Source organism: Juglans microcarpa x Juglans regia, chromosome 2D (genome assembly GCF_004785595.1).
Source record: "Juglans microcarpa x Juglans regia isolate MS1-56 chromosome 2D, Jm3101_v1.0, whole genome shotgun sequence".
Lineage (NCBI taxonomy): Eukaryota > Viridiplantae > Streptophyta > Magnoliopsida > Fagales > Juglandaceae > Juglans > Juglans microcarpa x Juglans regia.
In genome coordinates this window covers 12,192,213-12,204,356 of record NC_054596.1, presented here as the reverse complement: position 1 = coordinate 12,204,356, position 12,144 = coordinate 12,192,213, and the positions used below count along the sequence as shown (strand labels likewise).

The 12,144-nt window shown below is 32.0% G+C and overlaps 1 protein-coding gene and 1 long non-coding RNA gene across 2 annotated transcripts; one reads left to right on the top strand and one right to left on the bottom strand.

The window, feature by feature from the left end:
- Positions 1-2,527: 2,527 nt before the first annotated feature.
- Positions 2,528-5,372, top strand: LOC121250912. The gene is made up of 2 exons (XR_005937873.1): positions 2,528-2,579; positions 5,141-5,372. It is a non-coding gene; the product is annotated as an uncharacterized LOC121250912 (long non-coding RNA).
- A 2,908-nt stretch (positions 5,373-8,280) lies between these two features.
- On the bottom strand, positions 8,281-10,885 carry LOC121249264. Its single transcript, XM_041147977.1, has 6 exons — positions 10,631-10,885; positions 9,824-10,519; positions 9,620-9,718; positions 9,210-9,529; positions 8,909-8,991; positions 8,281-8,588 (listed from the first exon to the last, which is right to left on the bottom strand). The coding sequence occupies exons 1-6, from the start codon at positions 10,883-10,885 to the stop codon at positions 8,281-8,283; spliced, it is 1,761 nt and encodes a 586-aa protein (XP_041003911.1).
- Between the last annotated feature and the right edge of the window lie 1,259 nt (positions 10,886-12,144).

Below are 12,144 nucleotides of genomic sequence, written 5' to 3'. Positions count from 1 at the left end.
ACAAAATCCATTTGGCTCATGATAAAATCTTTTTGCTCCACAATATTGACATGAAGTAACTGATGGTAGATGGTATGGCTCCAAAAAGATAGTTTTCAGTACTTGTCTAAAACAAGTATTACCTGTTGGAATGTTGACAATACTATTAGAGGTACAAGGCCTTAACCTTTCAGGAGCAGATTTATTTGTATTTTATAGTATTGTCAGAATCGCGAGTGTTTGAAGAAGATCCAATTTCTCTTATAGAAACAATTCCATCATCTCTTGAAGTGTGAGATAAAATATGATGGGATGTTTTTTCCAATTGATTTCTCTTATTTTGATTTTGTTTTAGCTCAGCATACCTTTGTCTCTTCTTTCGGCGTATTTCTTCTCTCTTTTCCTCTGATTGAGAATTGTACCAATTCTTTTTGGTAGCATTTTCTCCATCTTCTTCAGAAGTTAATTTTAAATAATGTTAGATATAAATTAATTACAAAAGTTTTAATAAGTATTTAACTTTTTTGTAAATAAGATTGACCTACCAGTCGGCATTTTTATTACAAGGTAGGAATGCTCAGCAATCTTACAAACTAACAGAAGATTAATAACAATTTGTTAAACACATAAAATACAAAGCACAAAAAGAAGAATGGAAAAACTAAACAGTACAATTATCAACATTGATAACGTACATAAATATATCTTATACTATAAAAATGCAATAAATCTTATAAGATATAGAATAATAACATTTATTTGTATGAACAGAAGTAATACATACCCGGAGATACTGGCAAATAAAAGGTCAGCAGAAATAGAAGCGAACAACGAATAGGAAAAAAAGCAGAAAGTGAGAAGAGCAAAATCCCTGTTGTAAAGAAAGATATTATATAACATCACATAATTATTGTAATAATATTTTGTGTTTTGTTAAATAAAGCAACAAAAACATATTAGAATATAATGTAATAATATTTTATATTCAAATGTAACTATAATAAGTGACTATCTCATTACATATTATACATGTGATATGTATAAAGTTTATAACTATAACATAATAACTTACAAGAAATGAAGTATAACTTTGAGGCATATGCGACCAACTTTTATAATCATCGAGCATTTCTATCTACTTGTGGAAGTAGTTGAATGGGTTTTGTTTGGATCTTTCGTCTTGCCAATTTAGAATAGAGTTTGACATATTGGTTGAATGAATAATCACATAGGTTAACTGGATGAAATAGTTATACAACTATATTATACAGTTAAAAATACGCTCTATATGTAAAATGTATGTCCCTATTTATTCGACCAATATGGCAAACTTTAGTGTCAATAGAATTGGTCATAATAGGAGCAAAATCCATTCAGTTGCTTTGATAGTTACATTCCAATGCTCGACGATTATAGAAGTTGGTCGAATACATTCTGAAGTTAAGACTTACTTTTTATAAGTTGTCATAGTGTAATTATAAATTTTATGCATAATATGTTTATAACATGTATTGTGAGGAGTTATTTTATAATTAAATTTTCTATGTTATGAGTATGAAATAGTTAATTTGAATTTTAAGTTGAATTTAATTGTTTTCAACTTAAAATTTGAGATGTTTTAAGTCGAAAATATGGGCATGAAATTTTTTTGAGGCGTGAACATTTATTTGTTTCTGACGCATATGTATACTGTATTAATCTTTTTTTGACATATAAAAGTGTTAATTGTAAAATATTTTAAGTTTGAAATGGCAATATTCTTTTTATATGAAAATTTTTTTTTAATCATTTGAAACCTAGGGGAAAAAATACCAATAGCACCAATAGCACAGTTTATGTAAACTCAAATTCATATGTAAATAAAATTTTATGAACAACTATCATCTTATGTAAGTAAAATTAACTATATATTTAGAAGAGTTTTTTTTTTCAGTGCAAATAAAACTTGTAGAATAGTGAAATTGATGTTTTTAGAAATTTATGTTTATCAATAAATTTAATATAATTTATTATAAGGTAAAATTTTAACTTTGAAATATATTTGTAATAAGTAATGTAAATTTTTTTTTTTTTGTTTTAAACTATCTTTTTTTTTTTGTTTTATTTTTCAATTCACGGGTATTAGTGTATAGAAACAGATAGATCTCACACGGTGTCGTTTTGAGACGAAGGAACCCTACCATTGACAAGGGGTATAAATACATCGCATTCTCCATTTCTTCCTTTCGCCGCCCCCTCATCTTCTTCTCTCTCTCTCGGTCTCTCTCTCGAAGCTGTCTCTCGAAGCAAACCCTAAGGGTTTCGTCTCTCTCTCTCGGTTTCTCTCTCTCCCTCTCTCTCTCTCTCTATCTCTGTGTAAGCACAGCCGAGCTATGTATATCACAGCCTACCTTCAGGGTTTTTTTTCCCCCATCCCCACCGACTGCTCTTACCAACCAAACCCTAAGCGTAGAGTCTTCATCGTCTCCATCCCCGTTCCCTTTCTTTCTCCTTTTCTTTCAAGTGCATCAAAATCTCACCATTAGACTATGGAAAGTAGCTTTGTGCTTGTGTCAGCCAGATCAACACGAAGAAGCCATCCACATTTTGCCTCTCATCAGGTGGCTTCGTACTTGGCTAAATTTTTTTTGGGTTTTTTGCTTTGTTGATATGGTATTTTTTTTTTAAATCTGTGAATGGTTTATATGTTTGGGTAGTTGATATGGTATTTCTTTTTAAATCTGTGGATGGTTTATATGTTTGGGTATTCTGTTACGTTTGTGTTTTGTACGCACCAATCGAAGATGACTTCTTGTATTTGTTTGTACTTGGTATATCGGTGATTTTTTTTTTGTCTTTAGATGTGGCTAGATCTTGAAATATTTCAAGAGGTTATAGTGAAGTCTGGGTAGTTATGTTTATTTGTGATTTTTTGATGACAAAGTTTCATCGCTGCTAGTTTATTTTTTAATTTTTTTTCTGTTGGGTTTATTCATTTTATATAATCTGTAAGATGGATAGATTGTTGATGGTAATGAAATCTATTTTTTTACTTAATCTATTTTGTAAGGTTTATGTATTTCATGGTAGATGTGCATCACAGTTAGCTCAATTTTTTTTTTATATCTCTGAATGATTTTATTTGTGTGGGTTTTCTGTTACCTTTGCGGTTTCTACGGACGGATCAAAGATGATTTGTTGTATTTATTTGTACTTGGTATATCTCTGATTTTGTTTTGTGTTTAGATCTGAGTAGATGTTCAAATATTTGAAGAGGTTATGCTAAAGTCTGAGTCGTTATGTTTATTTGTGGTTTGTTGATAACAAATTTTCATGGCAGCTGGGTTTTTTTTTTTTTTTAATTTTTTTTTCCTATTGTCTATGTTTATTTTACATAATCTGTAAGATGGAGACATTCTTGATGCCAATGAAATCTATTTTGTTTATTTAATCTATTTTATAAGATTTATGTATTACATGGTAGATGTGCATCACAGTTACTTATTTGTGGTTTTATCTAATTTTTTTCTTTTTAGTTGATCTGTTTGTGAATTTTTTTCCTCCTTTTCTTGTGGATTTGTACATAAATGTATCGGTGTTGATTATTTTTTTCCTATACATATGGAAAACATTTTCAAATATGTAGATAAAATTTTGTTTTTGTTTTATGTTTTTCTATACTTGTAATTTTTTTTTGTAGAGCGTTTACTTTCTGTGATCTGGTGTTCTGTTTGGGGTTATTTTTTTGTCTATGGTTTATGTATGGGCTAGTATTTTAGTTGTCATTGTCAAATTTCTTTTCAGTTTAGGTGATATTTTTTCATTTCTAGATAGATTCATATATTTGATGGAATCATGTCCAGGAGTCCACTCATAACTTTATTTATTTTCTTGTTTTGTTTTGTAAGTTTCTAAATGTCTAGTTTATTTCTTACTATTGTTATCATTTCTTTCTTAGATGTCAAAATTTAATATCGATTCTGTTATTTTACTTTGACTGTATTGTTCTGTTATTTGAAATGTCAACATATTTTCATATTTTTGTTGTTGCTGTTTTTTACATGTAATTATTTTTTCTTCTATTGTGAATCTCTAGATAAATCAATGCACATAGTTCCTTTCTGTTGAGGTTTTTTTGTTTTCCTATACGCATACCAACATTTTTCATATTTGGAATTTTATATCTCATACACATGTTTGAGACATATATATAACATATCTATTTACATGTTATGAGTTTTGGTTTAAATTTTTGTAATTCTAAGTATTAAGTCTGGAAGACCTAAAAAAAAGTGTAGGATATTGAAGGAAAAAATTCTTGACACGTTAGTTATATGTCTTTTACATTTGTCTTTTACGTTATGTATATGCATGTTATCAACGTAAAAGTATTTCTCTAAAGGTGCAATATTCGACCAAGAAATTCTTGCTATGTTCTCATTTAGTTTGATGTGTTTTTATTGTCATTTTATTTATATGTTGGGATGTTTGGATGGATTTTTTCTTTCGAAATTTTTAAGTTTGAAATGGCAAGAAATCTTTGTCTTTCTTATGATTTGACCTAATTTTTTCCTTAGAATTACTTTTATTTTCAGCTTAGTGAATCTCTGTAGATATACACATGTACTGCATGTTATGAAATTTTTTTTTGTCATCTTTTAATTTGTTTCTTCTACGTTTTTGTCAGCAGCAGTTTTGTTTTGAGCTCGGTGAATATATGTACATCCACTAAAATTTTTTCAACTTCTTATTTGTTATCTTCTGATTTCTTTCTTATATATGTTACTGTGTTCTTTTAGTATACCTAACTATGTTTGGTATTTCTTTAGACGTTATATGAACATATGCAATTCAAGTCTTGATGAATTAATTTTTTCTTGACCTATATTCATAGTCTTTTTTGTCAATATCATTTTTATTTCGAGTTGAATGAATATTTGTACAAATATTTTCTTAATTTTTTTTTTTTTTTATACATGCCTCTGTTTTTTTAGTATACTGAAAGTCTTATTTGTTTAGTATCAGTTTTTATACATTTTCCCCGACGTATACTGAAAGTCTTATTTGTTTAGTATCAGTTTTTCTTTGATTTTTAATGAATATTTGTACATGTGAACATGAATTACATGTTTTTAACTTTATAATTTTATTTCTTAGTTTATTCTTTCTATTTCTATTCCAGATACTGTATACATAAACAGAGAATGAAATTTAAAGACAGCAAAAATAAATGAAGATTTAGAAATGAATGGAGGCAAGAACAGCAGCAAAGGAATGACGATTTAGCCAAGTTTCCGAAGCAAAATTTATTTCTTTTAATGCAAATAGTGATGTAAATTTTTTATTTTTTATTTTCATTGCATATATGTAAATAACTTAAGAAAGTAGTGAGAAAACAGGAAAACAAAAACTGACCTGGAAGATTGGAAAGCTGGAAGACAAATTTAGAACCTACAAAACAAAAAAAATTCAGCAACTTAAAAATTGCATGCATGTAAATAATGTAAGCAATTAGTCAGAAAACAGAAAAAAGAAAACTAACCTGCGAGATTCGAAAGTTGAAAGAGAAATTTAGAACATACGGTTTAAAGAAAGATATTTGAGGTACTTGAAACAGAGATAGAAAACATTAGAAATGTAAGGAGAGTGAGGATATTCTTATAGGAAGTACGCACCAGCTTAGGCGGTAGAAAAGACAAATTAGATTAAATCCAGATAAATGTAAAAATCGTGATAATTCTTACAGATATTAGGAAGCGGTGGAAAGGATGAGCATATGTAAGAAAATAAATTAAAATCTGATCTGAAACAATCTAGAATGTAAGAAGATCCGAAGGAAGAAGTAATCCAGAAGCCCACGAAAAACTGTAGTAAAAAGCTGTAAATTTGATAAAGTTGAGAGCAGAAATATTTCGACAATATTAAATGAAAACGGTGAAGGCGGCTGGAAACAGATAAGAAGCAAATATTTTGTTTGAGAAAAAGTTGAATCCAGAAGCTTGTAGAAAATGGGAGAAGGAAATATTTATATCTGAAAATATTACAGAAGTAGTAGAAAAGAATTCTAGACGATGACAAAAAAAAGTTTACAACGTAAAAGACAAGTAAAAATCAAGGATAAAATGGGAAAAGAAATTTAAAAATAAGGACAAAGTGGGAAGATATAAATTTAAGGACATGAACGGAAAAATAATATAAAAGCAGGGTCAAAATCGGGAAAAAAATTTTACGAAGGAAATAAACATAAAAGGTATATAAAAGCAGGGGTAGAATCGGAATAAAAAATTGTTCTGGGTAAGATATAAATTTAAGGACATGAACGGAAAAACAATATAAAAGCAGGGTTAAAATTGGAAAAAAAAAATTAAGGATAAAATGGGAAAAGAAATTTAAAAATAAGGACAAAGTGGGAAGATATAAATTTAAGGACATGAACGGAAAAATAATATAAAAGCAGGGTCAAAATCGGGAAAAAAATTTTACGAAGAAAATAAACATAAAAGGTATATAAAAGTAGGGGTAGAATCGGAATAAAAAATTATTCTGGGTAAGATATAAATTTAAGGACATGAACGGAAAAATAATATAAAAATAGGGTTAAAATTGGAAAAAAAAAAATTGTTCGACACCTACTTATCCACGCTTATTATATATAAGATATTCTTGATCAGTACTCCTTGCTTAGAAATTGTAACATATTATATTGGCCTTGGGCTAGCTCATGTCGCTTTTCGATTTAGTTTATTAATTATTTTCAGATAGTGCCGAGTTGACGATGATATATATAGACCAGCGTGGACTTGGACCAAAACAAATCCAACGTCGGAGCGAATTCCTTGTCGACGTCGAAGAAATTTACAACCATGTCATTATGCGTCTTAGGTACGTCTGGCCTTCTAGAAGTCTGCTAGCTAGTTGTACTAATTATAAGGATCTAGCTAGTTGTAAGTAATAATAGATATAATTATGAATTGCGTAAATATCGTATATTTTTTTGAAAGAATAAAATTTATTATTAAAAAATTAATTTTTTATATAAATTAATATTTTTTTATTTTTTTAAAAAGAGTGACATTTAACGTATTCTATAAATGTGTTTAATATTATTCATATTGCTTGATATGCACGTTGCATCTTTTTAGCATTGTACGTAATTAATAAGGTACTGTGGAATCGTGGGTTCGTCGTAAGTATTCTAGTGTTGAAAGAGTCAGAGAACAGACACCAAATGATCACAAGTATATTGTTGAAAAGATAATCATTTTTACAATCTTCTCTACAATTATATTTTAAAATAAGAATATTTATGTAAAGTGATGTTATTTTTATAAATTACTTTATAAAATGTCATTCATTTAAAATATAGTTGCCTAAAAAGTTATAAAAATGATTGTATATGTATAATTTTCATTGTTGAATAACTCTTTAAAAAAATTACTTCGGACGCACGAGCTCTATAATTTTATTATTTTTTATAAAAAAAAAATAATGTCCATGACACTCAAGATTTGTTTATAAGTGTCTAGAGAAGTGTTCCAGCTAAAAAAAATAAAAATCTGTAAAAAAAATTTATTAAATTAATATAATTTTATATAATATGTTAAAATTATTTTATAATAAAAATATATTTATAATATAAGGTACCACATCAATTTATAAATTTATTTTTATAAATTTTTTTATAATTAAAATATTTCATGATGAATTCAAATCATGTTTAAATTAGATCCCATAATCCTTTTATGGCCACTTCCTAAATTGGGCCAGATTTCTTCTTGTGCCAGTAGCCCACTGAAATGAACAGCTGTTCCAACTAGGCATGACTCTCTCTTAAAGTGGCCGGTTTGCTGCAAAAGAAGCAGTGTTGCCGGAAGAACACTTGCCTTCAGGTTTGGGAATTAAAATGTGACTGTTCGGAGCAATTGTCTAATTCACAGCTCACGAACCTTTTTTTTTTTTTTTTAAGGAAAAACAACAAAACAACTAGCTACAACCCAGCTTTCACAGCAAAAAACAAACAAGACCACCATAAATGAAAAAAAAAAAAAAAACAAAAGCCAAATTCTACCAGTTACAAAATATTTTTGAAAAAATGAAAGCAAAGTTTATCTATCCAAATTAAACCCCTCAAAAGGGGAGGAACTAAATTCATCTACGACCATAATTTTGCACTATCATCCGATGCCATTCGGGCCAAAAAGTCAACATGAGCATTTCCTTGCCTAGAATATGGTTGATTGAGAACATCTTACCGCTCAATAAGACCATCAATTCCTCCCAGTAATCTTCAAGATACCAGATTGGATATTTAGCTCTACGAAACTAGTTAACCGCAATTTGTGAATTCATCTCTATCTCTATTTTGTCCAAGCCGTATAAGCAGATCTTTCTCACACCAAGAAATAAAGCCATGAACTCTGCATAATTATTTGTTCCATGCTCTAGTGGAGAAGAGAAAGCAAAAATCATTTTACCTTCTGCATCCGGCAGTATTCCCCCTGCACCTGCCTTCCCCGAGTTTCCTTTACTGCTTCCATCTACATTTAGCTTGAACCAGCCATGTTTCAGTCTATGCCACTGAATAATCTGCATCCTCTTTCTTCTATGAACTTTGAGTTCAATATTTAAACCTTTTAATATCTTTTTGTCTTATACATTTAAAGGCTTAATGGCATGTAGTTTGTCATTGAGTTTAACAATCCAGAATTTTATTAATTGCATGTAGTTTGTCACTCAGTTTAACAATCCAGAATTTTATACTTCTCCCAAGTCTCCTCTACCAACTCCGATTTTCCTTCCATTCTTACCTTGCAGCGACGTAGCCAGAGAGCCCAGGTAATAGTCACTGGGATTATGCCAATAAGAAGCCCTTTTGTTGTCGACCTTGAGGCTCTATTGAACCATGCATATACTGTTTATTTCCATGTTCTAAAGTTGGTTCCCAGCATACCAACTTGGATGGCACATTTTCGCCAAATGGACTGAGCCACTTCACCGTTTGCTAGCACATGGTTCAAGTCTTCATAGTCTCCCCTAACACAGCAGTTACACTTAGACACCAAAGGGATGCCCAGTCTTCGAATATTATCATCAAAACTGAGGGCATTGTTAAAGCCTTTCCACATCGTCATGATCATTTTCTTAGGAAGACTCGAGTGCCAAATCCAATTTGCCCACCTGATTTTGGAGCTCTAATTCAAATGCACTCCCAAGTACTCTTAAAAGAGAATTTTCTATCTTGCTTAGCCAACCAGATTAGAATATCCTCTCCTTCTTTCTTCCCATTGGCTGTGTTCACAATTTCTTGGGCTTTTTGGGAACCCACCAAACGATACAATAAGTCCACATCCCAACCATCTTCTAGCCAGACATCTTTTAATTTCAATCTCGGCATAGTGACAAGAGAACCTATTGCAAGGTTTTTCTCCCCCAACCATTTGTCAAACCAAAATGAAATATGCCCTGCCTTAGGCTTCCATTGGGAATACTTAATAACATCTGGTATACATTTGGTCATGAGCTTCCAAAACCGAGAACCTTTGTTAGGATTTATAAGAGAAATGTGATCTTCCTTTACATATTTTGATTTCAATAATCGAGACCATAAAAAGTCAATCGTCATTAACTTCCAAGCTAACTTCATATGTAACGATCTTTGTACATCCTGAAAATTTCGAATACCAATACCCCATTCTCTACTTGGAGTGCACAATTTATCCCATCCTTTCCAGTGTCTCTTCGGTTTCTCGTCCTTATATCCCTATAGAAAATTGCTCAACAATCAATTAAGTGACACTAGAACTGATTTTGGGGCCTGCAAAATGGAAAGCATATGGATAGGGATACTACTAAGCACATGTTTCACCAAGATCAATCTTGCCCCACTAGATAATAAACGAGAAATCCAGTCTCCAATCTTAGCACCAATCTTTCCCACCAGCTCATCAAAATAATTAGATTTTAGTCTACCAAATATAATTGGCACTCCTAGGTATTTAAAAGGTAATGAACCCTCTGAAAATCTGGTTATCCGCAATATTTGTCTTCTTCTAACTGGTGGAATAAGCTTAGAGAAAAATATAGATGACTTCTCCTTGCTAATTTTTTGCCCAGACCATGCTTCATAGAGTGCAAGGGACTCCGAAATTGCTTTAATCAATGCTTTACTACCATTTGAGAAGATGATTATATCATCTGCATAGAGAAGATGAGATATATTCAGAACATTCCTTGAGAGTGAAAAAGCGGCAATCCACCCTTCTTGATATCTTTTTTTCAAATTTCTCGACAAAATTTCCTCTACCATAATAAACAAGTATGGAGTGATCAGATCCCCTTGACGCAATCCTCGTGCCCCTTGGAAGAAATCCTTGGATACTCCATTCATAACTACTGAAAACGAGGGAGAGGAGATAAGCTGTCTGACCAAATTACAAAAGGTTCCAGAAAAACCAAAAGCCAACAAAACATGAATCAAAAAGTTCCACTCAATACTGTCATTTGCCTTGGCCATGTCAATTTTAATTACCACATTACCACCACGAGCTGGCTTGTGAAGACTCTGAATCATTTCCTGAGTTAAACTCACATTCTAAAACATACTTCTTCCGGGGATGAAAGCTCCTGGTTCTTCCGAGATAATTCTAGGTAACAACGAAGAGAGTCTACTCACCAGAATCTTAGTGCAAGTTTTATAAAAAGCGGAGCACAAGCTTATTGGTATAAATTTGTCAAAACTCTTCAGGTTATCCACCTTAGGAATAAGCACCAAAGACATAGCGGTGAACTCCCTAGGAATAATGCCTCCTCGAAAGAAATCATGCACTGCCATCATCACGTCCTCTTGCACAATGTCCCAACAAACCTTGTAAAAACCAGATCCAAAGCCATCTGGCCTTGGGCTACTATCAGTAGGAATAAAAAACATAGACTCTTTTACCTCTTAGATTGAAGGAAGCTCTAGAAGATCCTTATTTTCCTCTGCTTGCACCACCTTTTCTATAAGATCCGTCAAAGCAGGAAGCGAAGAACAATGAGTAGAGATTAAGAAATTTCTAAAGAAGTCAACCGCACCCAAATGGACCTCCTTAGGAGTCTTCAATACCAAGTCGTCATTAATTTGCATCTCTTTAACAGTTTTTGAATTTTTTAAAACCATTATTCTAAAGAACTTTGAATCTGCCTCCCCCTTTTCAATCCAATTTTGTTTAGCCCGTTGGGCCACTCCCTACTAACCTAGGTATCTAGTTCTACCTTTGAGGCCAACAAGTCTATTTCTACATCCTCCAAGTAACCCTTCTGTAGCTGCTCTTCAAGCAAGCAGATCCTTTCCTCAAGAATGCGAATGTGAGTCATGTCCACCCAAAAACTTCACGATTCCATTTCCTGAGTACTCCCCTCAAGAGTTTGAACTTTTTGGCAAGTCTTACCATCCAACTACAGCTCTATCCCCTTGACATGCACTAATTATGCATGCCCTGAACTGCTCATGGCTTGACCACATTTGCTGGAATTTAAAAGGACCATACCCATATTTGTTCTCCTTCAATTCCATACACAACATCATAGGCGCATGATCTGAGCTCAACCTAGGAAGATAGTCACCAACACTCCTCAGAAAAACCAACCTCCAGTTTGTGTTCACCAGAGCCCGATCCAGTATTGCGTAGCTCTTGGAACTGCCATGATGACCATTACACCAAGACAACTGATTACCATTAAAATTCAATTCTGATAAACTAGCATTATCTATAAAGGAATTATTTAATTTCTCTATAGCTATACGAGATCTAGGCCTCCCTCTTGTCCGCTCTTCATCAGACCTGATAATGTTAAAATCCCTAAGAACCATCCAAGGGCAGGCCCTCAGAATTATCCTGAGGAGCTCCTCCCATAAAGACCTTCTTTCACCATATCTACATTTAGAATAAACAAAGGAAATCCAAGTCAAGTTGTCATTCTCAATCAAGGTGATGCTCTGGTTACTACAGCCCCTCACAGAAATACTAATTCCTTTCACCCGCAACACCCAAATCTTTCCACCTTCCTCCATATTAGAAAAACTACCTGCAAAGTCAATATCACTCTGTAATCTTCTCAATTGTTGTGAGTTGCCAAACGGTTTTGCTAGGGCTATGAAACTTGGTTTTTTCAACTTAATCATTTTAACCAATCTTTTCCTAGAGG